This window comes from Coregonus lavaretus (assembly GCF_964263955.1).
Source record: "Coregonus lavaretus genome assembly, chromosome: 4".
NCBI lineage: Eukaryota > Metazoa > Chordata > Actinopteri > Salmoniformes > Salmonidae > Coregonus > Coregonus lavaretus.
The window spans coordinates 49825232-49851030 of record NC_139991.1 but is presented as its reverse complement, the minus strand read 5'-3'; the positions used below and the strand labels follow the sequence as shown (position 1 = coordinate 49851030).

The window sequence follows — 25799 nt, the reverse complement described above, 5'->3', positions numbered from 1 at the left end:
TCAAAATTAAAATCAACAAAAGTATTTGAAGCTTTTATATTTCTCATCTGTTTCTCTTCTGGGTTCACTCTAGTTAACAGAAATCCAATGACTTTACAATGTCATCACATAATCCCACAGAATATACTCTCTCTGTCCACTGTGCTATCCTCCATTTTAAATTAATTGGGGAAGAAATAACAACAACAACATAAAAAACACAAATGGGAAATTTTTCATGTTTTCGAAAAATTTAGCGGGGGCTTTCCATGTCTTATGTGTACTCAGGGAAATGTATGGCTTTTATGGTGTCTGTTGCAGATATATACGTGAATGATCCATGTGCCGTAAAGCTTGACACATCAGCAGTCACAAGGTGTACATTTTGCAAAGCTGTACGAAATAGCATTGATTGTTCATCTTCAGACCACGATATTATACTCAGGCACCAGAAGAAACCACCTCATGAGAAATGCTGGTAGAATTTCAAACACGGGAGGTAGTGCCTAAAGACAAGTTTTAGCTTTGACTGGATTCACTCACTCTCACATTCAATTAACGAACATCAATAAGCATCAGGCGAAATAAAGGTATACACATACAGTATATAAACAGCTGGCTTCCATTATTTGACAAGATATGACTATCGCTGCCCCGGTTGTGTGCCTATAATTTAAGTACAGCAACAAAGTGCCTTATACCTTACTACACAAAGAATGGGATGCAGACTTGTCATGGATTTTCAATGTTTCAAAGAGACTATATAGCTAACGCTTAAGAGTAATGGTTCGCTAGGTTATTTAACCCTTAAAATATATAAATGTCTTCATACTGTATTAAACTGTCCTTTTACATGTTTGTAATATTTTGTTTGTTGATAAAGGATATTCACTGAAATAAAAGGATGATATCTGGTCTGCCCTAATGCGACTTTATTATATCTTTAAAAATGTTTAACTTAGTAAAGAATGGCAGTTTCAGATATAACCTTTGTTCCCTTAGAGTAAAATAAAGGCCTCTTTGTCATCAGAAGATGGATTTATTTTTTTCTTCTTCTCTCTTTATGCTCTTTTAGGAAATGACAGACATGCTGGGACAAATATGGTACAGTCTTTAAAGTGATTTTCATTAATCTTCTTCTTCATCCAACTAAAAGGCTTCATCAATGTTTTGGAGTTCTCTTTAACAATTACACTTACAAAGTTGTTAATATTACATCAAAAGGCAGAACAAAAAGGTCCAAAAAGAAAAAAAAGAGAAAACTCAATAAAAATGAATATTCCCAAACAGTTCTATTTTTAGTATCTGTTTGCTCTTCTTTTTGTTTGTTTTGTGGTTTACTGTATCTCAGCAGAGTTTGGTAGTCAGGTGATCTGATTGTTTCAGTATCTCTGTGTTGTACATGTCCAAGGCGTGGTTGACCCGGATCATCTCGCTGTTGTTCAGCTTGAGCCTGTGCTTCAGCATACAGGAAAACAGGTCCAGCTGGGGTTTCCCGGGCGCCACTGGAGGGGCCAGGCGGTTAATCCGCTCCCTAATGTCCAGCAGCAAGAGCATGACAGAGGAGGAGGAGTAAAACTGGGTCCCCTGGGTGTACGACTGATTCACCTGCTGCACGGCGCTGCGGAGCAGGTCGGCGTTGAAGCGCAGGCTGTAGCCAAACACCTGGATGTCAGAGATCTTGATGTAGATCTGGCGCTTGTTGGGATCGGACAAGTCAACGGGACCATGGCCCGTATCGTTGCGCAGCCCGGTGGGCACCTTGGCTCGGCTTCGTAGGTAGATGTGCACTGTCTCAAAGAAGGTCTTCCACCGGTTTCCCAGCAGCAGGGTCCAGTTGAAGCACTGGGAGTTCCCCAGCCTCGTCTTCTCCCAGCGCGGGTAGCCGTGCTCGCCAAAGGGCATGCTCCAGCCCTCCGAGTGGCTGCCGCTGAACGGGTTAACGTAAACAAAGAACATGGGGTCGATGCTGCTGTTGCGCATCTGGCAGATCTTCATGGAGAGCCCGTTGATCATGTGGAGGTAGTCCATCCGGTTCTTGTTGCTCTTCAGGGTCAGGGACATGCGCTTGCGCCACCGTGGGTCGAAGAAGGTCTCCAGGCGGATCTCGTTGCTTATGAAGGTGGTGTGGATGTAGAGACGCGAGTCCATCTTCTGGAGCAAGTACTTGAGCTCCAGGTCCTGGAAGTCCAGGTCGGTCTCGAAGCTGATGAACTGCTCGCTGCGCTCTGAGTCCACGTTCTGGGGCTCACAGCGGCCTCGGTACAGCTTGTAGCCCTTATTGCAGGAGCCACACTGCGAGATGTTGGCCAGGCTGCACATGGCACAGCTGTTGTTGCCCCCGATGATACATGGGATGGGTCTCTGGCATAGGGTGACACCCGTGTGGCACACGCACGTCCTCTGGCTCTCCAGGAAGGTCCCCCAGAAACCGTTCTCATTGCAGTAGAGGAAGGACTGGACCCTGTTTAGCCACTGCATCACAGACCTGGAGGATGGATAGAGAGAAAGATAATGGAAGTAAGAAAGAAAGAAAGAAAGAAAGAAAGAAAGAAAGAAAGAAAGAAAGAAAGAAAGAAAGAAAGAAAGAAAGAAAGAAAGAAAGAAAGAAAGAAAGAAAGAAAGAAAGAAAGAAAGAAAGAAAGAGTGTCAGAACCAGAGTGAGCGAGGGGGAAAATACAAAAATGGGGAGGGGAGATACAGGGATAAAACAAATGCACCATTAATAATGACCGTTTAGCAAGCACAAACTCAGTGTTAAACTCTGAGCATTAAATTCCACTGTCACTGCCACAGCCTGCTACTGTTTGTAAGGGTGTAGTCAGTGGAGGGGATAATGTATTCCACAAAGACGGAGTTCCTTTATTTCCTTCATGTGGGATGGCAGCATTATTTCCTATGCAAATCGCGTCTCTTATTCTCCCTCAGGCATCCCTTTCTGTCAACTTGACAGTACTGAAACGTTATACTGTGAGATGAATCCAGAATCCTGATTTCTAGGAGAGGATTGAGAGGATGAGCTCAAGGTTAGCCTGATATGCTAATGAACCGGCCTGGTAACGACGATGGATGACCTAGTGCTTGGCAAGCCAGGGAGCCCCAAGCCATCCCAAAATGAGCCATGGGTAGAGCCTGGGAAGGGGACAGAGGAGACACTCTTCAGACTCAAACTACCTTTGCTCCTCTGGGATGTGAAATAGGTTGAAGGATATGTCACTGGTAATTTGAGGATTATGTTACAATTATAATCAGACAGATTCCAAAATGTGAAAACTGCTTTAGCTGTATGGATATATGATTGGGAAGTTTTACTTGGAGTTAGCACTGATTCTGAACAAATTAGGTTCAGATCTAAATATATATTTTAATCCATTTAACATTTCGTCTTTGCAGTGTCTTTACTTAGCAATTCTTACATCAACCTGAATCCATTACTTTGTGAACACTGATTAAACTGACAAAAAGCAGATGCAGTCTTCAAAATGTCTGCATATATTTTCAGTCCTAACCTGATAAAAGTCCCTTTCTCTTTGTGTTCCCCTTAACTGAGGATAGGAGTATCAAAAGATAAGAGTAACATTGTGAAATAACAAAGACAAGGCTGAATGCATGTCCCGCAACATTGACCCTACTATGCACTTTGAGAAAGTAATGCTTTTGTTAACGGCCACAAATTCACCCCACTCTTATCGCTACAGGACATAAAGACAAAGCCAATGGCCATTCTGTTGGAATGAAAAATAGGTTCCAGTGCTCATGTAAGAGCATCTTGAATCTTGAGAGGAACCTTGAATGTTTCATGGAACAAAAAAAAAACAGAGGAGATTGATAAAAGTACCATGACTAAACAAACAAAGTTGACAGACAAAACTTATAGACAGGTTTTCAATTAAGTTTGTAGCAATGATAAACTGTATAGAACACCATTTTGACAAATTTGTCTCCAAAGCTTCAGAGAACACAATACACTCCAAGAAAAAAAGGTGCTGTCTAGAACCTAAAAGGGTTATTCGGCTGTCCCCATAGGATAACAATTTTTGGTTCCAGGTAGAACTTGAGGTATAAGGCCTTAGTCCTCCTTTTCCCTGCACTCAGGTAGTTATTGGACTATTGAGACATTTTGAGGCATAATCTACGGATTCTACGCTTTATCGTAAATGAAAAACAAAATACATTTAAAAGATTTTGTGGATGTTTACGCCACAAAGATTTAACCAATTCTATTAGTTTTATTATCTATTCATTTACGTACGACAGGCAGGCATACTCATACTATTCCATATATCCCCCCTTGAATTCATCGTCAATAACTGGAGTTTTGTGTGATCTGAAACCAGTGGTGGTCGGTGCCGTTTAAGATTAGGGAGGAGGTTTTTTGGGGTGGGAGCATGGCCTTATTTATATTACAGGATATTGGATGACTGTCATTCATATTCTATTCACACAGCTCAATGTAATAATCGATAGGTTTATGCTACTAGGGCTGTTGCAGTGACCGTATTACCGCCACACCGGCGGTCACGAGTCAGGAAGGCAGTCAAATTCCATGTGACTGTTTAGTCATGGTAATTAGGCTTCTCCAAGCTCTGATGCTGCTGATGGTCATTAGTAGCCTACCAAACATGCTAACTGCCTGGTACTCAGCACTCTATTGTCCCTCTAATCACTCTAACATCAATGCAAATGTTATCGAAAATCGAATCAAACATTTCCTGAGAGTCCATGAGCTCATGTTGCGCAACATATCTATAGGCTATGCAATTGCGCAAGAAAACAGAGTGATGGCCTCTACTAAAAAGAGGATCCCATCAGCTTTCTATACACTAGGCCTACTATATTTATTTCTCAACTTTCCTAATATTAAGCACATTGCTTATATTTACAACAGGAGTATAGCCTACCTGGCTGGCATGAAAATGAACCCCTGAAAAGCGTCCTCCATTCGCTATTTAAGTGCATATATTAAATGTATTTTTTCCCACTGCCCCTGTTTCGATACAGGTGCATGATAATGGTCCATTCTAAATCAAAACAAATTTCACACATATATTATTTAGTATATGTAAAGACAAGATTAAATCAAGAATAGTCTGATGGGTGACAATATTAGCCTTTCACTTGTGAATTATATATTATCACTTGTGAATGATACCCAGCATAAGAAACAATGCCTTTCTTTGCGACTTTTTCGAATCATAATCGCACACCTCATGTAGCCTAGCCCATAGGCCTATATGTTTTGATAAGGTTTGTATCACAACTAAAGTGGCCAAATAAGTTCTTAACATTAAGCACATTAATCCGCTTTACAAGGGGTGTAGAGCCTAACTGGCACACATAAGCAGTGTGTCAGTTTCAAGTTAGGTGAAGATAATATTCACCATAAAAATGCACCTTTATAATAAAAGCATAACATGCATAATTGCATTTGCGGTCACTTTTGATAATGGTGTTTTCCTCTAATGGAACATTCGCGCTTATAGCCTACTGCCATGTATGCATTGCTGTGCTTATAATGTGAAGAAATTAAGCATATAGGAATACTTATTTATTTGTTAACCGCTCAACACAGAATAGCCGCATGTGCGCACTCCCTCAATCGTTTGGAGAAAATATCCTTTCTATTTTATTCAGCTTTGTTCAATTATATTCTTCATACTATAAAATAATGCCATGGAATTCTAAGCAAATCTTGTCTACTAAATTAACTAGTGTAGCACACAGCCATTTGGCATAGCCAGAGCAGGACCTAACATAAGGACAACTCAGAGTATGCTATTCTGTTCTTCTGAAATAGACTACATTTTCTTCATATCATGCTTCTTTAGACCTGTCTAAAATAAATAATGGATTTATTGTGAAGGTGTAGGCTATATTAAATGGATTTATTAGACTTTTTAAAATGTAGATGTTCCAAATGTCTGCATCAGTGGCTTGTAGGCAATGTGTGGAAGCCAGGAGATGCTAAATGTATTTATGTTAAATAACAGTCAATTACCGTGAGGCCAACAGTTATTTGCTTGACAATCACCGGCTGACAAAATGTCATGACCACCACAGCCCTATATGCTACTACATGATACTCAAATTTCCCTATACCCATCATGAGGTTGCTACCACCTAAAAATGAAAGTTTACAACGAGAGAAAAGTATCAGTAATCAAAGTGACAGACAATGACACATTCAATACTGCATTGCACACTCTTGCCTGCATCTATTGTACAGTGCCTTGCAAAAGTATTAATCTCTGTGACGAGTACTGAGGATACGAAGAGGCAGAACGCAGACGCAGGAATCACAATGTAAAGGTTTACTTAACACTGAGCAAGAGAGCAACAAAGAGCGAGTACACGACAAGACACTAACAATCACACACAACACAACACAATACTGAACAGTCCAGGGCTATATAGGGGTGATGATGAGGTGCAGTTGCGCTGAAGGTGATTAGGGTGTGTTGGGTTTCCATTCCGGTGTTGCCGAGGTGGTGCGCTCAGACCGGTGGCTCAGTAGACCGGCGAATCAGAGCGCCGGAGGGGAGCAACGGGACAAACCCCCTTGGCGTTTTTCCTATTTTGTTGCATTACAACCTGTAATTTAAATTGATTTTTATTTGCATTTCATGTAATGGACATACACAAAATTGTCCAAATTGGTGAAGTGGAATGAAAAAAAACAATAAACAATAAATAACGGAAAAGTGGTGCGTGCATATGTATTCACCCCCTTTGCTATGAAGCCCCTAAATAAGATCTGGTGCAACCAATTACCTTCAGAAGTCACATAATTAGTTAAATAAAGTCCACCTGTGTGCAATCTAAGTGTCAAATGATCTGTAACATGATCTCAGTATATACAGTATCTCACAAAAGTGAGTACACCCCTCACATTTTGTAAATATTTGAGTATATCTTTTCATGTGACAACACTGAAGAAATGACACTTTGCTACAATGTAAAGTAGTGAGTGTACAGCTTGTATAACAGTGTAAATTTGCTGTCCCCTCAAAATAACACAACACACAGCCATTCATGTCTAAACCGCTGGCAACAAAAGTGAGTACAACCCTAAGTGAAAATGTCCAAATTGGGCCCAAAGTGTCAATATTTTGTGTGGCCAACATCATTTTCCAGCACTGCCTTAACCCTGACGACATCACGGAGCTGGTGGATGTTAGAGACCTTGCACTCCTCCACCTTCCGTTTGAGGATGCCCCACAGATGCTCAATAGGGTTTAGGTCTGGAGACATGCTTGGCCAGTCCATCACCTTTACCCTCAGCTTCTTTAGCAAGGCAGTGTTCGTCTTGGAGGTGTGTTTGGGGTCGTTATTGTGTCGGAATACTGCCCTGCGGCCCAGTCTCCGAAGGGAGGGGATCATTCTCTGCTTCAGTATGTCACAGTACATGTTGGCATTCATGGTTCCCTCAATGATATGTAGCTCCCCAGTGCCGGCAGCACTCATGCAGCCCCAGATCATGACACTCCCACCACCATGCTTGACTGTAGGCAAGACACACTTGTCTTTGTACTCCTCACCTGGTTGCCGCCACACACGCTTGACACCATCTGAACCAAATAAGTTTATCTTGGTCTCATCAGACCACAGGACATGGTTCCAGTAATCCATGTCCTTAGTCTGCTTGTCTTCAGCAAACTGTTTGCGGGCTTTCTTGTGCATCATCTTTAGAAGAGGCTTCCTTCTGGGACGTCAGCCATGCAGACCAATTTGATGCAGTGGGCGGCGTATGGTCTGAGCACTGACAGGCTGACCCCCCACCACTTCAACCGCTGCAGCAATGCTGGCAGAACTCATACGTCTATTTCCCAAAGACAACCTCTAGATATGATGCTGAGCAAGCGCACTCAACTTCTTTGGTCGACCATGGCGAGGCCTGTTCTGAGTGGAACCTGTCCTGTTAAAACGCTGTATGGTCTTGGCCACCGTGCTGCAGCTCAGTTTCAGGGTCTTGGCAATCTTCTTATAGCCCAGGCCATCTTTATGTAGAGCAACAATTCTTTTTTTCAGATTCTCAGAGAGTTCTTTGCCATGAGGTGCCATGTTGAACTTCCAGTGACCAGTCTGAGGTAGTGTGAGAGCGATGACACCACATTTAACACACCTGCTCCCCATTCACACCTGAGACTAACGAGTCACATGACACCGGGGAGGGAAAATGGCTAATTGGGCCCAATTTGGACATTTTCACCTAGGGGTGTACTCACTTTTGTTGCCAGTGGTTTAGACATTAATGGCTTTGTGTTGAGTTATTTTGAGGGGACAGCAAATTTACACTGTTATACAAGCTGTACACTCACTACTTTACATTGTAGCAAAGTGTCATTTCTTCAGTGTTGTCACATGAAAAGATATACTCAAATATTTACAAAAATGTGAGGGGTGTACTCACTTTTGTGAGATACTGTATACACCTGTTCTGAAAGGCCCCCGAGTCTTATAGTAGTTATGCACGCTCAAGTTTTCTGTTTTTTTGTCTTATTTCTTGTTTGTTTCACCCAAAAAAAGATTTTGCATCTTCAAAGTGGTAGACATGTTGTGTAAATCAAATGATATTAACCCCCCAAAAATATATTTTAATTTCAGGTTGTAAGGCAACAAAATAGGAAAAATGCCAAGGGGGTGAATACTTTCGCAAGCCACTGTAGATGATCTAGGGTGTAATCATTAGTCCAAACAGTTGCAAACGAGAGTTTCTATTGGACAAATTCAGGTATGTTTATCCCCGTTTTGTTGCGTTTGCTTCCCTTTAACAAAAGTTTTTCAACAGAATCGTCAGAATTAATATACCCCGATCACCCGCACACAGTTAACTTTCAAAGCAACTGCATACAAACAGCATGACTTGTGGACTTCAGTGCACAACATAACAGCTGTCTATGACCAGGTGAAAAAATATTTCCAAGCCAAACCTTCATACCATAACCGCTATCCGCTACACACCGCATACATCGTTGTCACCATATTATCTAACGTCATAGTCAACATAGCTACTAGAAATAACGCATTAGTAAACCCGCTACAATCATGCAGTACAGTGTACAGCAAGCAGTTACACCTGCAGGCCCCAGTGGCAATAAATTAATAAAACCAAAAGCTTACCTTGACATGGAAAAGTTCCCGTGTTGGATAGCCTTAGCCAGCTAGCTAACATCCCACTCTGTTTGAGCCGGGTGTTTGAGTAGGCTAAACTAGCTAGCTGTATTCGCTAGCTAAGTAAGTGAAAGTGAAACAAATACAACAAAATACATCTCTCTCTCGCTCTCTCTCTCTTGCTTCTCCTTCATTTTTGAAGAAATGAATTTGTTCAAAACTGTTCAACTATTGTCTTTCTCTCTCTTTGAGTCAACTACTAACCACATTTTATGCACTGCAGTGCTAGCTAACTGTAGCTTATGCTTTCTTTCAGTACTAGATTCATTGTCTGATACATTGATTGGGTGGACAACATGTCAGATCATGCTGCAAGAGCTCTGATAGGTTGGAGGACATCCTCCGTAAGTCGTCATAATTACTGTGTAAGTCTATGGAAGGGGGTGAGTACCATGAGCCTCCTAAATTTTGTATTGAAGTCAATATACCCAGAGGAGGACGGAAACTAGCCGTCCTCCAGCTACACCATGGTGCTACCCTACAGAGTGCTGTTGAGGCTACTGTAGACCTTCATTGCAAAACAGTGTGTTTTAATCAATTATTTGGAGACGTGAATATATTTAGTATAGTTTTATCTAAAAAGGATAACTTTGTTTCACTATTTTTCTTTTTATGAAATTTACCGAGGAGGATTATCTTCCCCTTCCTCCTCTGAGGAGCCTCCACTGTCTGAAATATGGGCTAAAATATGTTCCATCACATAACTGGTTTCCACAATATGCAGTTTGAGAGCATCATGCTAGTAGTTGCATTTGTCCTTATTCATTTCCCTCCAAAACAAGTGGCTGTGTTGAGTTTGCCACAGGGGATGAGATGGAAATTAGTGGGAATGAATGCTGTTTGTTTTTACGAATCACAGCACAATCTCATTGTTTGTAATGGGGCATCAGACAGCTCTGGTGCTCAGTACAGATGACATACATAATCACAACTCCCCTTCTGTGTGGGGGAACGAGGGAAGAAGAAAGAGAGAGGGATAAAACAAGAGAAATACAAGAGAGAGGGAGGTACAGTATATACAGAGAGAAAGACAGATACAGAGAAGGATACATATTTGACGATACTGATGATTGAGTGGGGGATAGTTTTCCTATTGGTGCATTATGTTAGAGGACAAATATAGCCTGTGATTTCATTACTGATAGAAGTTCTTATGTAAGGGACTTATCATGTACCAGACATACACTATATGTACAAAAGTATATGGACACCCCTTCAAATTAGTGGATTTAGCTATTTCAGCGACACCCGTTGCTGACAGGTGTATAAAATCGAGCACACAGCCATGCAATCGCCATGGACAAACATTGGCAGTAGAATGGCCTTACTGAAGAGCTCAGTGACTTTTAACGTAACACGTCATAGTGTCCAACAAGTCAGTTCGTCAAATATCTGCCCTGCTAGAGCTGCCCCAGTCAACTGTAAGTGCTGTTATTGTAAAGTGGAAACGTCTAGGAGCAACAACGACTTAGCCGTGATGTGGTCGGCCACACAAGCTCACAGAACAGGACCCCCGAGTACTGAAGCGCGTAGCACGTAAAAATCGTCTGTCCTCGGTTGCAACAATCACTACTGAGTTCCAAACTGCCTCTGGAAGCAACGTCAGCACAATAACTATTCGTTGGGAGCTTCATGAAATGGGTTTCTGTGGCCGAGCAGCCGCACACAAGCCTAAGATCGCCATGCGCAATGCCAAGCGTCGGCTGGAGTGATGTAAAGCTCACCGCCATTGGACTCCGGAGCAGTGGAAACGCGGTCTCTGGAGTGATGAATCACGCTTCACCATCTGGCAATCCGATCTGGGTTTGGCAGATGCCAGGAGAACGCTACCTGCCCAAATTCATTGTGCCAACTGTACATTTTGGTGGAGGAGGATTAATGGTCTGGGGCTGTTTTTCATGGTTCGGGCTAGGCCCCTTAGTTCCAGTGAGGGGAAATCTTAATGGTTCAGCATACAATGCCATTCTAGATGATTCTGTGCTTCCAACTTTGTGGCAACAGTTTGGGAAAGGTCCTTTCCTGTTTCAGCATGACAATGCCCCCATGCACAAAGCGAGGTCCATACAGAAATGGTTTGTTGAGATCGGTGTGTAAAAACTTGACTGGCCTGCACAGAGCCCTGATCTCAACCCCATCGAACACCTTTGAGATGAATTGGAACACTGACTGCGAGCCATGACTAATCGCCCATCAGTGCCCGACCTCACTAATGTTCTTGTGGCTGAATGGAAGGAAGTCCCCGCAGCAATGTTCCAACATCTAGTGGAAAGCCTTCCGAGAAGAGTGGAGGCTGTTATAGCAGCAAAGGGGGGACCAACTCCATATTAATACCCATGATTTTGGAATTAGATGTTTGACGAACAGGTGTCCACATACTTTTGGTCAGGTAGTGTATCTTAACATCCATAACCCTGTGAAAGTCAATAGCAAACATTGTTAATAAATATATAGAGTACAGTCAAATCGGTAAACATGCTAAAGTCTGTCAAAGGATAATTACTTTGATACATAGACACCGATGCTGATTACTTGGCCGGGAGTTATGCTATTTCATATCGGTCACCATTAAACATATTCTGTTTCATTTCAAATGAGAGGAGCTTCTATCTATACTCCCCTGCCACATCGGCTGTAGCTCTGCACAGGCACATTCCATATGTTTCTCTGCATAGAGAGCTCACATCTGTGATAGGTGAGTGGGTGTAAAACAAGGTGAGGCAGGTGGAGCCAAGCCTATATTTACCTCGCAACACACATCTCATGTTTTTCCAATGAGAACTCATTCCACCTCCAGTCTAACAGCTCCAGGCTGATGAGGTCCCATGTGGCTCAGTTGGTAGAAACTGGCGCTTGTAATACCAGCGTTGTGGGTTCGATTCCCACAGGGGACAGTACAGAAATGTATGCACTCCCTACTGTAAGTCGCTCTCGATAAGAGCTTCTGCTAAATGACAAACGACTGCAATTAATGCTAGCCATCACTGAGGGACAGAGACTTATCTGAGGCCTTTCATATGTAGAGATGGCCACCACGCTTTGGTTACTCATTTAATTACAGTTGGTTCTTTGATTGAATAACACATTTATCTTAGAGATATGACGGATGTGTCCATGAAATGGCAACCAGGCATAAATAAGCAAACACCATCCTTCACTGTAGCTCAAGATTAAACCAATGAAAATATGACTTATGCACATGGCTCATGGTTGTACAGTTGTGGTCAAAAGTTTTGAGAATGACACAAGTATTGGTCTTCACAAAGTTTGCTGCTTCAGTGTTTTTAGATATTTTTGTCAGATGTTACTATGGTATACTGAAGTATAATTACAAGCATTCCATAAGTGTCAAAGGCTTTTATTGACAATTACATTAAGTTTATGCAAAGAGTCAATATTTGCAGTGTTGACCCTTCTTTTTCAAGACCTCTGCAATCCGCCCTGGCATGCTGTCAATTAACTTCTGGGCCACATCCTGACTGATGGCAGCCCATTCTTGCATAATCAATGCTTGGAGTTTGTCAGAATTTGTGGGTTTTTGTTTGTTCACCCGCCTCTTGAGGATTGACCACAAGTTCTCAATGGGATTAAGGTCTGGGGAGTTTCCTGGCCATGGACCCAAAATGTCGATGTTTTGTTCCCCGAGCCATTTAGTTATCACTTTTGCCTTATGGCAAGGTGCTCCATCATGCTGGAAAAGGCATTGTTCGTCACCAAACTGTTCTTGGATGGTTGGGAGAAGTTGCTCTCGGAGGATGTGTTGGTACCATTCTTTATTCATGGCTGTGTTCTTAGGCAAAATTGTGAGTGAGCCCACTCCCTTGGTTGAGAAGCAACCCCACACATGAATGGTCTCAGGATGCTTTACTGTTGGCATGACACAGGACTGATGGTAGCGCTCACCTTGTCTTCTCCGGACAAGCTTTCTTCCGGATGCCCCAAACAATCGGAAAGGGGATTCATCAGAGAAAATGACTTTACCCCAGTCCTCAGCAGTCCAATCCCTGTACCTTTTGTAGAATATCAGTCTGTCCCTGATGTTTTTCCTGGAGAGAAGTGGCTTCCTCGCTGCCCTTCTTGACACCAGGCCATCCTCCAAAAGTCTTCGCCTCACTGTGCATGCAGATGCACTCACACCTGCCTGCTGCCATTCCTGAGCAAGCTCTGCACTGGTGGTGCCCCAATCCCGCAGCTGAATCCACTTTAGGAGACGGTCCTGGCGCTTGCTGGACTTTCTTGGGCACCCTGAAGCCTTCTTCACAACAATTGTACCTCTCTCCTTGAAGTTCTTGATGATCCGATAAATGGTTGATTTAGGTGCAATCTTACTAGCAGCAATATCCTTGCCTGTGAAGCCCTTTTTGTGCAAAGCAATGATGATGGTACGTGTTTCCTTGCAGGTAACCATGGTTAACAGAGGAAGAACAATGATTTCAAGCACCACCCTCCTTTTAAAGCTTCCAGTCTGTTATTCTAACTCAATCAGCATGACAGAGTGATCTCCAGCCTTGTCCTCGTCAACACTCTCACCTGTGTTAACGCGAGAATCACTGACATGATGTCAGCTGGCAGGGCTGAAATGCAGTGGAAATGTTTTTTGGGGATTAAGTTCATTTTCATGGCAAAGAGGGACTGCAATTAATTGCAATTCATTGATCACTCTTCATAACATTCTGGAGTATATGCAAATTGCCATCATAAAAACTGAGGCAGCAGACTTTGTGAAAATTAATATTTGTGTCATTCTCAAAACCTTTGACCACGACTGTATAGTCATCTGTTTATGCATAGGGACAGGAGTCTTTCCTGACCATGTGATCTGACCAGGAAAAACGTAGTGGCTCTAACTAGGGCCCAGAGTTTTTCACAGTTAAAACACAAAATCTCCTGATCCTAGTTCTGCAGTACATCCAGTTCCACAGCATGCCAAAAAGAAACCGATGATGAGGCTCTACTCTGTGCTGCTTTGAATATTCCACTCATTATCCCTGCAAAAACACCATCAATGTTTAAAAGAGTATGGTCCAGCCTTGCCTGTAGATTGCCTGTGGATTGTATAACAGTGATTATCGGTATAGATGTAATTAGACTATGGGGAGCAGACAAGAGGTCAAGCCACCACCATCAAAGTCCTCCCTGGGTTTCCCCCTGCAGGTCTGGAGATAAGCAGCCTTCCACAGTAGGGTCAAACTGTGGAGGAACCTCCTCCAACCCTGGAGAGACTGGGCTAATATTGTTACTGCAGTTGTCCAAGTCTCTCCACTTCCAGAGTCCGAGGGGGACTACAGCAGCCTTGCTCCCTATAATTATAGGCTTGTGTCCCGTCGGTGGGTAGTAGATCAGTAGCAGGGCTTGCTGGGTTGTCACAGGCCGTCTTTTCTCTCTCCAATTCGGGCCTTTGGGGCAAAGGCCATACCACCAGAGAGGCTGGGCCCTCAGTTCAACACTGAGCAGCAGTATAACAAGGTCTACTGCTGCTACTACTAGTGCTGTATGTACTGGTGCTGTTGTGGATTTGTGTGCTTTTTAAATGGAGTAACATTGCACTATATTGCACACAGATATACATGAAATTCAGAATGAGATATCACCTTAACTTATCCTAAAAGCTGTGAGAGTACATAGTAAATCTACCTGATAATATGTGTGCTTGAATATAAAAATGAATTGTTAAACCTGTGCCTTATGTATATGAACTGAGCCCCACAGCAAGGGACTAATTCATCATATTAGCCCTGTCTGTGTACTGGATGTCTCCAGAGAAAACATCCTACAAACAGTAGTATCTCTATGTCTAGTTTACGCTGCATTGGTGGTATCAAAGAGAAACACTGATGTGGGTACTGGTCCGAAAGGAATGATGCCTATTGGCACATTGCATCTCTCACTTCCACAGATGCATGCACACACACATACATACACACACAGACACACATTCATTCACTCACACATAAACACACACACACACACATACATACTGTACAGAAACAAATAAACAAACACAGTTTCTCTTCACAGTGCCATCAGGCATCGTTGATGTGTGCTCTGCCGAGCATGGAATGTGCACTGCTTTGATAACACCTTCGAACAAACCCTTTTCCAAAGCTTGCATCCGAGCGTGGGTGTGTTCCTTCTACCTTAGTGACAGTTGACAGCTGCTTGTTTCTTAACCACAATAACGTATATTTTGTGGATTTTCTCTTTCTATTTGTATATTGACATTCCTCCAAGCTGTAATATTTTGGGATATTTTAACGTCAAGTATTTAGTGTGTTATTTCAGTCCATGTTGTCTGGTATATTTTGGATTGGAATGAATAACTCCATTTCAGACAGCATAGCACAGTGCCATGTCTGCAGTAAAGCATGCTGTCTGCAGTCACAGTAGCTGATGACACATTGTGCATTGACCTGTCCAGTGACCTCCCATGGTTAGATAATTTTTCATCCTGCATAGTGAAATACTAGGTAGGACTGGGGTTCATTGGGTGTTTACATGATTTCATGGACAGAAAACTATAACAGCCAGCAAATTCAAAGTCAAAATGCATCACATACAGTATTCACATAGAGTACTTCAACAGGCAGCACTGAAACAAAATACTGAAACTCCTCTACCTAACAGTATGTTCTCCCTCAGATTAACATTGTCATCTATTTTACCGTGTTCCACAACATCAGCATCAAAATACTGCATCATCCAAAACAATGCAGCATTATCAGGGTTACATGAGGCATTTTTACTGCTTCTGAGACCCACCTCTCCCTAGGCATCTGGTGGTTGGGGTTGTGGTGGCAGCGGATGCTGAGGCCAAAGAGCTTGCTGGCGGTGTGCTGGATCTTGAGCCTCTGGGTCTCCAGGGAGCTCTGGAGCAGGCGGTAGCGGGCCTGCAGGTCCCAGTCATTGCCCCACAGGAGGTGGACACTGCTGACCGGCAGGAAGTGGGTGGAGGGCAGCCTCTTCAGGAACGACTTAAACTCGTCTGGAGGAGGAGAGGGAGGGAGGGAGAGGGAAAGAGAGGGAGGGAGGGAAAGAGTGGGATGGAGAGTGAGTAAGAGATATTGAGGGACACAGACAAAGACTGTCTGTTGTCAGAGCAACCTTGGGTCAGTCTCCTAAGTCTCCTGTGCTTTCAGTTCTCAAGTATGTTTTCTCTAGTATATGTTTCAACTGAAGCTTAAGTGGCATCATGATGCATTACATGCCTTGAATTAAGCTCTCAAAATACCATTGGCATTTATCATGTTGATACATCTGATCAAACTAAAATACTCTCGATGAATATGAATCCACCGTTTTCTAATCTTCTATGTATTGTTTTATAAATGGCTATTAGCTGATACTGTAGGCACTTCATCTTAGAAATCTCTTCAATGGATGCATTGCTGCCAATGACCTTGAGCGACTCAAACTCATTTTGTGTGTCCTCTATAACATATAAATGTATATATATATATATATATATATATATATATATATATATATATATATATATGTATGGCTGTCAGGTTTTATTTGGCTCCTTTTATTACTTGTTAATAATATATAAGTACGAACCCCATCCGGTGGATGCTGAGCGATTCCCTTTGGGAGTAACCAGCCTCCTCTGTACTTCAATATTCTGACTTGATCAGTAGGGGATGAGACAAGGGATGCTCGGTGATGTGTGAGTGTATGTGTGGCCAGACATAACTGCCAGCTATGTGGGTCATTCGCTATGCCTTTGGAATATTGTGGTTTGTTGATGGGGTTTCTCCATCTGTTTTGAAGGGCACATGTTCTGTTCTATTTTGCAAGGTGTATCAACAGAAGTTATCGTTTCACCCTTTGTTTCATGCAGGAGGCTGTACTGATTGCATGGTGTGTGGCTTCCTTATCTGACTGACTGAAAATAGATCCTCATACACATTTAGCCTGTGGCATGCTTAGTGAAACCTGGCTGAAGTAGTAGAGAGAATTTACTGTTACGATTAACTTCTGGAGCTTTTTTCTAAAACAGAAGATGTTCCAACGTGCCACTGAATTATTCATCCCCACTTTATTGCAGATTGCCTCCAAGAAGTTAACAGGGAGCTCTGGACGCTTTATGTGGTGTATTCTGTAGAAGGTGACTTGCATAAAATGCCAACACTCCCGATAAAAACCAGCTGAAAGTATGAATTTAGAGCTTACTGTTAGTGGATATACCATTATACCACTGTTTGCTGTGGATATTTGACGCTGTAAAGACCTGCATCTGGTGTCCTGTTGAAGGACAGATCAGTGGAGGTAGCGCTGGCTTAAGAGCGGCCATTAGAGCCTAGCTGAGGTCCATATGCAAATGGTCCTACTTTGTTTCTGCCTTACTTTAGGAATATAGTTGATGGAAGGGGGTAAAATAACAAAATAATAAAGCATGATGTTAATTAATCTGTTACCTGTACTCAACAGTAACCTCGCTTACCACACCTATAGTGTTTGTGGACGAAGACACATACACACTTACAGCAAACTAGAATTTGCTATCAAATATCCTTCCCTGCTTACCTGAGTTCTCAAAATCCTTGTAAGAGGTTGCCCATGACTCCGCCTGCCCCAGCAAGGTGTTCTCCATGATCTGGATGTCGGTGATGGGACAGTTGCATTGTGGGTACTCATCAGAACACATGCAGATACACTGGCTGTTCCGGCAGACATACTCCCCCTCCCCGTTACACATGATGTAGCTCAGTGCCGACTGGACAAACTTCTCCTGGAGGTACTCTGGGAAAATGACCTGGAGACCTGGAACACAAAGGGAAATGGTTCATAAGATACATGTCTATGCCGTTTTGAAAAGGGAGGTTGGTATGAAATTGTATTTGAACTGAAAGTTTAATCTGTATCAGTGTAGATATTTTGAGATACAGGTAAAACAAATGTATATATATATATATATATATATATATATATATATATATATATATATATAAATAATATAATATAATAAATAAAAAATATAAAAATGACATCACAAAAAATACTAGGATGGCAAGTAAGCAGACTTGTGTGGTACTGTATCACTTCATAGGGGATGGATGACGTACCTTATAATACTTTTTTGCATGTCTATACTTTTAAACCAATACATTATGCCTCAATGTCACTGATAGGGTTTGCAGGTTGCAGTTTGTCATGACAGGTTCTGTACATGAATGCATATTGATGAGCTTTAAATGGGTTGAAAAGTTGGTTTAAAAGTTTGCCCATGTTTCACTTTGAGCTGTCTTTCTCCGGAGGGCTACTCATGATGTGACAAAATGGAACAGTGATTGATGCCTGCTGTCCTGTTGTGTCTTGGTTTATTTAACACAGCAGTCATGTATTCCCTGTTCCCTGTTCCCTGTGTGTGTGTGTGTGTGTGTGTGTGTGTGTGTGTGTGTGTGTGTGTGTGTGTGTGTGTGTGTGTGTGTGTGTGCAAACAGTTTGGTAACACGCTGAATAGATAATTGCCTCTCTTATATTAGCAGTGACCTAGCCTTAGTAATCTGGAAGTTGGTTGAACTGAAAGTACTTCTTCACACTGAAAAAACAACCTACTGTAGAAAATAACTAAATCGATTTTTCTTCCTCAAATTAAACCGTAATAGCTTTTACTTTAGTGCAAACAGCGCCTCTGCAAATATGCAACTAGAGACCATAATGTAATGTGTTGATATTGTGCTATTGAGTGATTGAACTAATTATGATCCCATACTTGGATTATGTGTGTATTGCACTGTTGGAACTAGAAACACAAGCATTTCGCTTCACCTGCGGTAACTTCTGCAAATCTGTGTACGTGACCAATAAACTTTGATTTGATCGATTTACTTGCTTTTTACCCAAATGTGAAAACAGGGCTTCAAAATCAACAAAACGATACAGTATGAAATGAAATTCAATTATATTTTTTATTTTGTTCAGTGCAGCCATACTTTTATACATTCTTGTATCTAACGATATCTTGCCAGCAAATAAACAGTTGGAGAATCAATATGAGTATGCCGTTCATTAAATCCATGAAAGAAAAGCTAAACTGAAAACTGGTGGGTGGCTTCAAAATAAATGAAGGTCTTAAGATCAAAAGTGATATGCGTCTAATACATTCAGCTAAATCCCAAAGCGCCACTTATCAAAGTTCATCATTTGCTAATGAAGATTGAAAAGAATTAAACCTAGCTGTAGGTGGCTTTCCTTATACTACTAAGTAATAATTTTCCTTTCGTGTAACCTGACTAATAAATGAAACCATGTCCATCTCTAGGTAAGGTTAAAACAGTTAATTCGTGCACACTGTTGAATACTCCCATAGTTTTATTGAGTGCAACATTTCGACCCGAGGTCTATGTCAGTAGTGCATAGGCATATACAGATTTCTATGAGTACATATTGTATCTTGATACTCTGCTTTGTGTCTCAGTATGCTCACAAAGTTTAATCCCACTGTGTAACTTTACTTTGTATTCTCTCTGTGACAGAATACTCCATTCACAACTCTGTCCTCCTCATCAGTCCCAGTGTCGATCAGGGGTGGATGAGAAAGGAAGAAAGGGAAGGATTGCGAAGGGTTCTTTTTCCATCAGGCCTGTCTGCGGCCCCCGGAGTCAATATTAATTTGGCTTGATGTATTCCTGGGCCCTAAACTTTCATGTGATTTGTGGGAGAATCCAGATGGCGAGTTCACGGATCGACGCCGCACGCTGACAGAGGCAGTGCCAACAGTCGAGTGCACAATAACACAGAGTGCCTCAACCCCTTATTCTCCCTCCGAGCACCAGGGCCACTCATTCTCCTTTAGATATTACAGAATTACTGCCCAGACTGCAGGACTCACACAGACACTGTCACTGCTCAACCAGTCAGATGACTCTCTCTCTTTCTGCCTCTCTTCATTATTTTCTCTGTCTCTCTCTCTGACTCACTCTCACTCCCTCATTCTCTCTAGCACACCACTCTCTCTCAGTCCCACATCCATTGCTCTCTCTCTCTCTCTCTCTCTCTCTCTCTCTCTCTCTCTCTCTCTCTCTCTCTCTCTCTCTCTCTCTCTCTCTCTCTCTCTCTCTCTCTCTCTCTCTCTCTCTCTCTCTCTCTCTCTCTCTCTCTCTCTCTCTCTCCCTTCTTATTCCCCATCTCTCACTCTTCTTCAGTCATAACCGGCCCATCTTATGGTCTCCCCTTCTTCAAATCAAAATGAAGAAGAATCTGTGTAATAAATTGAGTCTATAAAAATATCTTTATGACTAAAATGATGCCACCCTGATACATTTAGTCTGCTTCCAGTATAATAGCTAAATGAGTGCTGTATATTTTTTTAGGCAGCACTACAAACCATCAGAAGCCAGAGAGGCAGCACATCAAGGAGTTTAACTAAAGAGTTGCCAATAAAATGGAGGTAAATATCAGAATTATTTTGCCACTGTTTGATAACCTCCAACTTCATGCTCCGTCAGTGCACATAATTCACAGCAAGCCCTCTGACTTACTCTGCCACTAAATAAATAGCACCTTGAATACCAGCTAATGTGATTGCATCATAGGTTAAGGTATTTTCCTCACGTATAACATACATACACTGTGGCAGGACTCAGGCTTCCATGAATGCTAAAAAGTGGCCCATGCCCGTGACTTTGCTGTCTCGCTCTTTCTCCCAGAGTTTTTGGTATGTTGATGGATGAGCCAGTGCGTGCGGCAGCCAAGCGTTCACAACTCCTTGCTAACGCTCGCCGCTCGTTGTGATGCCCCGCTCCGCCTCATAAAATACAGTTTCATCAAAGATTAATAGACCATTGTGTGGCCGCAAATTCGCAAAATAATCATTACTTAATCCACTGGTGCAATAAAGTGCATTACTTTGAATGGGGCATAAAATTACACTGGCTCATTTTAGTACCGCATAAAACATGAACACCTCTAAACTGGAAATCCACCTCTTTTTACTCATCGTAGGCTCACCCCATGTCCCTCGTAATCAAATGGGCCGCATGGTGGCGTTAAGACCATAAGTGTTACTCCTCTGCTTTGTGTTCCCACTTTGTTCAGCTCAACCTCGGACTCCTCTACAGTGTAGCTAATGTCGCTAGTCATCTCCATTTTTTTGTATATAGCTTTTTACATTCTGGCTAGCTTAGTGTGTCTGTTCAAACTATGACTGTAGAAATCCTAATTTCTTAGAATGCAGCTTTTTACGGTTCTGGCTGTGCCTTACTTAGAATTGAAATAGCTAAAGCATTTCTATGTCTGTTCTGGGCAGATTATCCGCAGTGTTGTCAAACAGAACTGCTGGTTTAGTAGATTATTTTGTAGGAGATCGACAAGCTCATTTAAGAATTAATATATAGGAATAATGTTCCGCATCTTGCTCTTGATATCTTCCAAACACTTAAATTAAATCACTGGTTTCATTTTGAGAAAACCGCACAAATGCATGATGTATTACCTACCTCATCTCTCAAGTAGACAACTGGATTTCCTACAATTTTTATGAATACTGGAACACATTTTGCAAATACCTAGACTAGTAAAACAATAGAGCACTGCCAGAGCGTATCTGGAGAAATGCATCCATTCAACTGTAGTTTACATTGAATGCACTCCACAATAATGTTTGGGTTGCATATAGTAGCAGGATTGTGGTGGCCCAGTCCCATATTCACTGAAGCAACAACATCGCTCTATATACTGTACAAGTATATACAGAGGAACCTAATAATGATTCTGTTTCCTCAAAGAATAATGGGAGGCTACCGTAATTTCTGTAAAAACAGAAAGTTCCATATATAAATTGCCCTGACATTCAGGCCGATTATCGCTTTCTCAGAAAGGGCAAGGCAGAAATTGCACGTTGCAGCATTTGGTGGATTGAACCTGGTGGGGAGCACAATATGAGCTGTCCATGGTGCTGAAATATTGCCAATGATGCTGAACACTGGACACAGAGACACAGAGAGATGAGGTGAGTCAGGGCAATACTAAACCTGTGATAACATGTTTTCTTCTTCTGTACCAACACAGCATCAAGACTACAGCGGGGACAATAATGTTATTGATTTATTAACAGTAGTACTTTTCTGTAATAGCAGTGCCTGCAGACAGTTGCAAAAATATAGTGCTTGTTGTATTGCTGTTATCAAATTAATGTCCTTACACAATCTGCAACTATCTGATAGAAATCTCTCAGAGCTCTAGTCATTAACTGTGCAAAGATATGTTTTCACACAGTGAAACTGGAAATCTTGTTTATTTGTTGGTGTGTTGCTGTGTGTGTGTGTGTGTGTTGTACACTCTTAGAAAAAAGGGTTCTGCGGCTGTCCCCATAGGATAACCCTTTTTGGTTCCAGGTAGAACTCTTTTTGGATCCAGGTAAAACCCATTTTGGTTCCAGGTAGAACCCTTTTGGGTTGCATTTAGAACCTTCTGTAGAAATAGTTCTACATGGAACCCAAAAGGGTTCTACCTGGATCCAAAAAGGGTTTTACCTGTCTAGTCTAGGGTTCTAGATAGCACCTTTTTTTCTAAGAGTGTAGTGTGAGAGTGCACAAGCTACTCAGTCACCTGCACCAGTAGAATTTAATGCATGCAGCCAATGTGTTCCTGTGCACAGAAGCGCTAGCAGGAACTCGGCTGGTGGGATCTTCTGCTGATATCACACACACACATTACAGGTTCAGCCACAAAGCACATGTTCGACAAGAATCCTGGAGGGGCCTAGACAGAGAGGTGTGACACTGATGCGTGCAAGTTTAAACAATTCCATTTCGGCTGTAAACAGATACAACTACTCTGAAAGTGTCGCTAATTAAAATCTCAATGTCACATGGAAAAAGGGAGTTTGAAAGAGCTGGATTTTGATCATATTCATTATTATACACTATATATACAGTGAGGGAAAAAAGTATTTGATCCCCTGCTGATTTTGTACGTTTGCCCACTGACAAAGACATGATCAGTCTATAATTTTAATGGTAGGTTTATTTGAACAGTGAGAGACAGAATAACAACAAAGAAATCCAGAAAAACGCATGTAAAATTTGTTATATTTAATGAGGGAAATAAGTATTTGACCCCTCTGCAAAACATGACTTAGTACTTGGTGGCAAAACACTTGTTGGCAATCACAGAGGTCAGACGTTTCTTGTAGTTGGCCACCAGGTTTGCACACATCTCAGGAGGGATTTTGTTCCACTCCTCTTTGCAGATCTTCTTCAAGTCATTAAGGATTCGATGCAACTCGAACCTTCAGCTCCCTCCACAGATTTTCTATGGGATTAAGGTCTGGAGACTGGCTAGGACACTGCAGGACCTTAATGTGCTTCTTCTTGAGCCACTCCTTTGTTGCCTTGGCCGTGTGTTTTGGGTCATTGTCATGCTGGAATAATAATAATAATAATATGCCATTTAGCAGACGCTTTTATCCAATGCGACTTACAGTCATGTATGCATACATTTTTACGTATGGGTGGTCCCGGGGATCAAACCCACTACCCTGGCGTTACAAGCGCCATGCTCTACCAATTGAGCTACAGAGGACCACAAGGAGGAATAACCATCCACGACCCATTTTCAATGCCCTGGCTGAGGGAAGGAGGTTCTCACACAAGATTTGACGGTACATGGCCCCGTCCATCGTCCCTTTGATGCGGTGAAGTTGTCCTGTTCCCTTAGCAGAAAAACACCCCCAAAGCATAATGTTTTCACCTCCATGTTTGACGGTGGGGATGGTGTTCTTGGGGTCATAGGCAGCATTCCTCCTCCTCCAAACATGGCGAGTTGAGTTAATGCCAAAGAGCTCGATTTTGGTCTCATCTGACCACAAAACTTTCACCCAGTTCTCCTCTGAATCATTCAGATGTTCATTGGCAAACTTCAGACGGCCCTGTATATGTGCTTTCTTGAGCAGGGGGACCTTCTGGGCGCTGCAGGATTTCAGTCCTTCACGGCGTAGTGTGTTACCAATTGTTTTCTTGGTGACTATGGTCCCAGCTGCCTTGAGATCATTGACAAGATCCTCCCGCGTAGTTCTGGGCTGATTCCTCACCGTTCTCATGATCATTGCAACTCCACGAGGTGAAATCTTGCATGGAGCCCCAGGCTGAGGGAGATTGACAGTTATTTTGTGTTTCTTCCAATCTGATTGATTGTTGGCTTCTGTGGACAGGTGTCTTTTATACATGTAACAAGCTGAGATTAGGAGCACTCCCTTTAAGAGTGTGCTCCTAATCTCAGCTCGTTACCTGTATAAAAGACACCTGGGAGACAGACATTTTTCTGATTGAGAGGGGGTCAAATACTTATTTCCCTCATTAAAATGCAAATCAATTTATAACATTTTTTACATGCGTTTTTCTGGATTTTTTTTGTTATTATTCTGTCTCTCACTGTTCAAATACACCTACCATTAAAATTATAGACTGATCATTTATTTGTCAGTGGGCAAACGTACAAAATCAGCAGGGGATCAAATACTTTTTTTCCCTCACTCTACAAAAGTATGGGGACACCCCTTCAAATTAGTGGATTCGGCTATTTCAGCCACACCCGTTGCTGACAGGTGTATATAATCAAGCACACAGCCTTACAATCTCCATAGACAAACATTGGCAGTAGAATGGTCTTACTGAAGAGCTCAGTGACTTTCAAAGTGGCACCGTCATAGGATGCCACCTTTCCAACAAGTCAGTTCATCAAAGTGCTGCCCTGCTAGAGCTGCCCCTGGTCAACTGTAAGTGCTGTTATTGTGAAGTGGAAACGTCTAGGAGCAACAACGGCTCAGCCGCGAAGAGGTAGGCCACACAAGCTCAAATGCTGAAGCACATGGCGCGTAAAAATCGTCTGTCCTCTGTTGCAACAATCACTACCGACTTCCAAACTGCCTCTGGAAGCAACGTCAGCAACAACTGTTCGTCGGGAGCTTCATGAAATGGGTTTCTATGGCCAAACAGCCGCACACATGCCTACGATCACCATGCGCAATGCCAAGCATCGGCTGGAGTGGTGTAAAGCTCGCCGCCATTGAACTCTGGATCAGTGGAAACGCGTTCTCTGGAGTGATGAATTACGCTTCACCAAACAGAAGTGGAAAGCTTTCCCAGAAGAGTGGAGGCTGTTATAGCAGCAAAGGGGAGACCAACTCCATATAAATACCCATGATTTTGGAATGAGATGTTCGACGAGCAGGTGTCCACATACTTTTGGTAAGTTAGTGTATTAACGTCCAGTTTCTTTCATTCAGGTAATTGATGCACTTTTTCTAATTATACACATCAACGATGCAGTTGCCAAAACCAACGTACTATTTAAAATCCAAACATAAATACATGGCAGGGTTTCAAAGCTCAAATCAATTCACATTCAAGAGCTATTTTGAGGTTGCTAGTGCTGCAGAGAGACATAAACATCAACCCTATTTAGAGGCACTTAAAACTCCATGGATGACAAAGTGGCCATAAAAAGGTGAGGCTTAGGTAATATTAAGCTGTCAAAAATGAGAACCCTTAAATCAGAAAAACTAAATTCCAATCGACGGGAGACAAGAATGTGTGAGTCCACGGCTTGGAGGAGAAAGGAGGCGGCTAGAATGGCAGCCCAACTGATCCATGGGTGCTGCTGCCTGCTGACACAGAGGGGCCTAAAGCTGCCAGAGAGAAAATAAATAG

The 25799-nt window shown here is 42.2% G+C and overlaps 1 protein-coding gene across 1 annotated transcript in view; it reads right to left on the bottom strand.

Moving 5' to 3' along the window:
• Nucleotides 1-1042: 1042 nt before the first annotated feature.
• brinp1 (bone morphogenetic protein/retinoic acid inducible neural-specific 1) overlaps nt 1043-25799 on the bottom strand; it is a 121741-nt gene continuing 96984 nt past the window's right edge. The window contains exons 5-7 of the mRNA XM_084159698.1: nt 17674-17910; nt 15907-16129; nt 1043-2467 (exon numbers count right to left, since the gene is read on the bottom strand). Coding sequence (XP_084015824.1) covers nt 1327-2467; nt 15907-16129; nt 17674-17910 — 1601 coding nt within the window. The 3' untranslated portion in view covers nt 1043-1326. The remainder of the gene's footprint in view (nt 2468-15906; nt 16130-17673; nt 17911-25799) is intronic.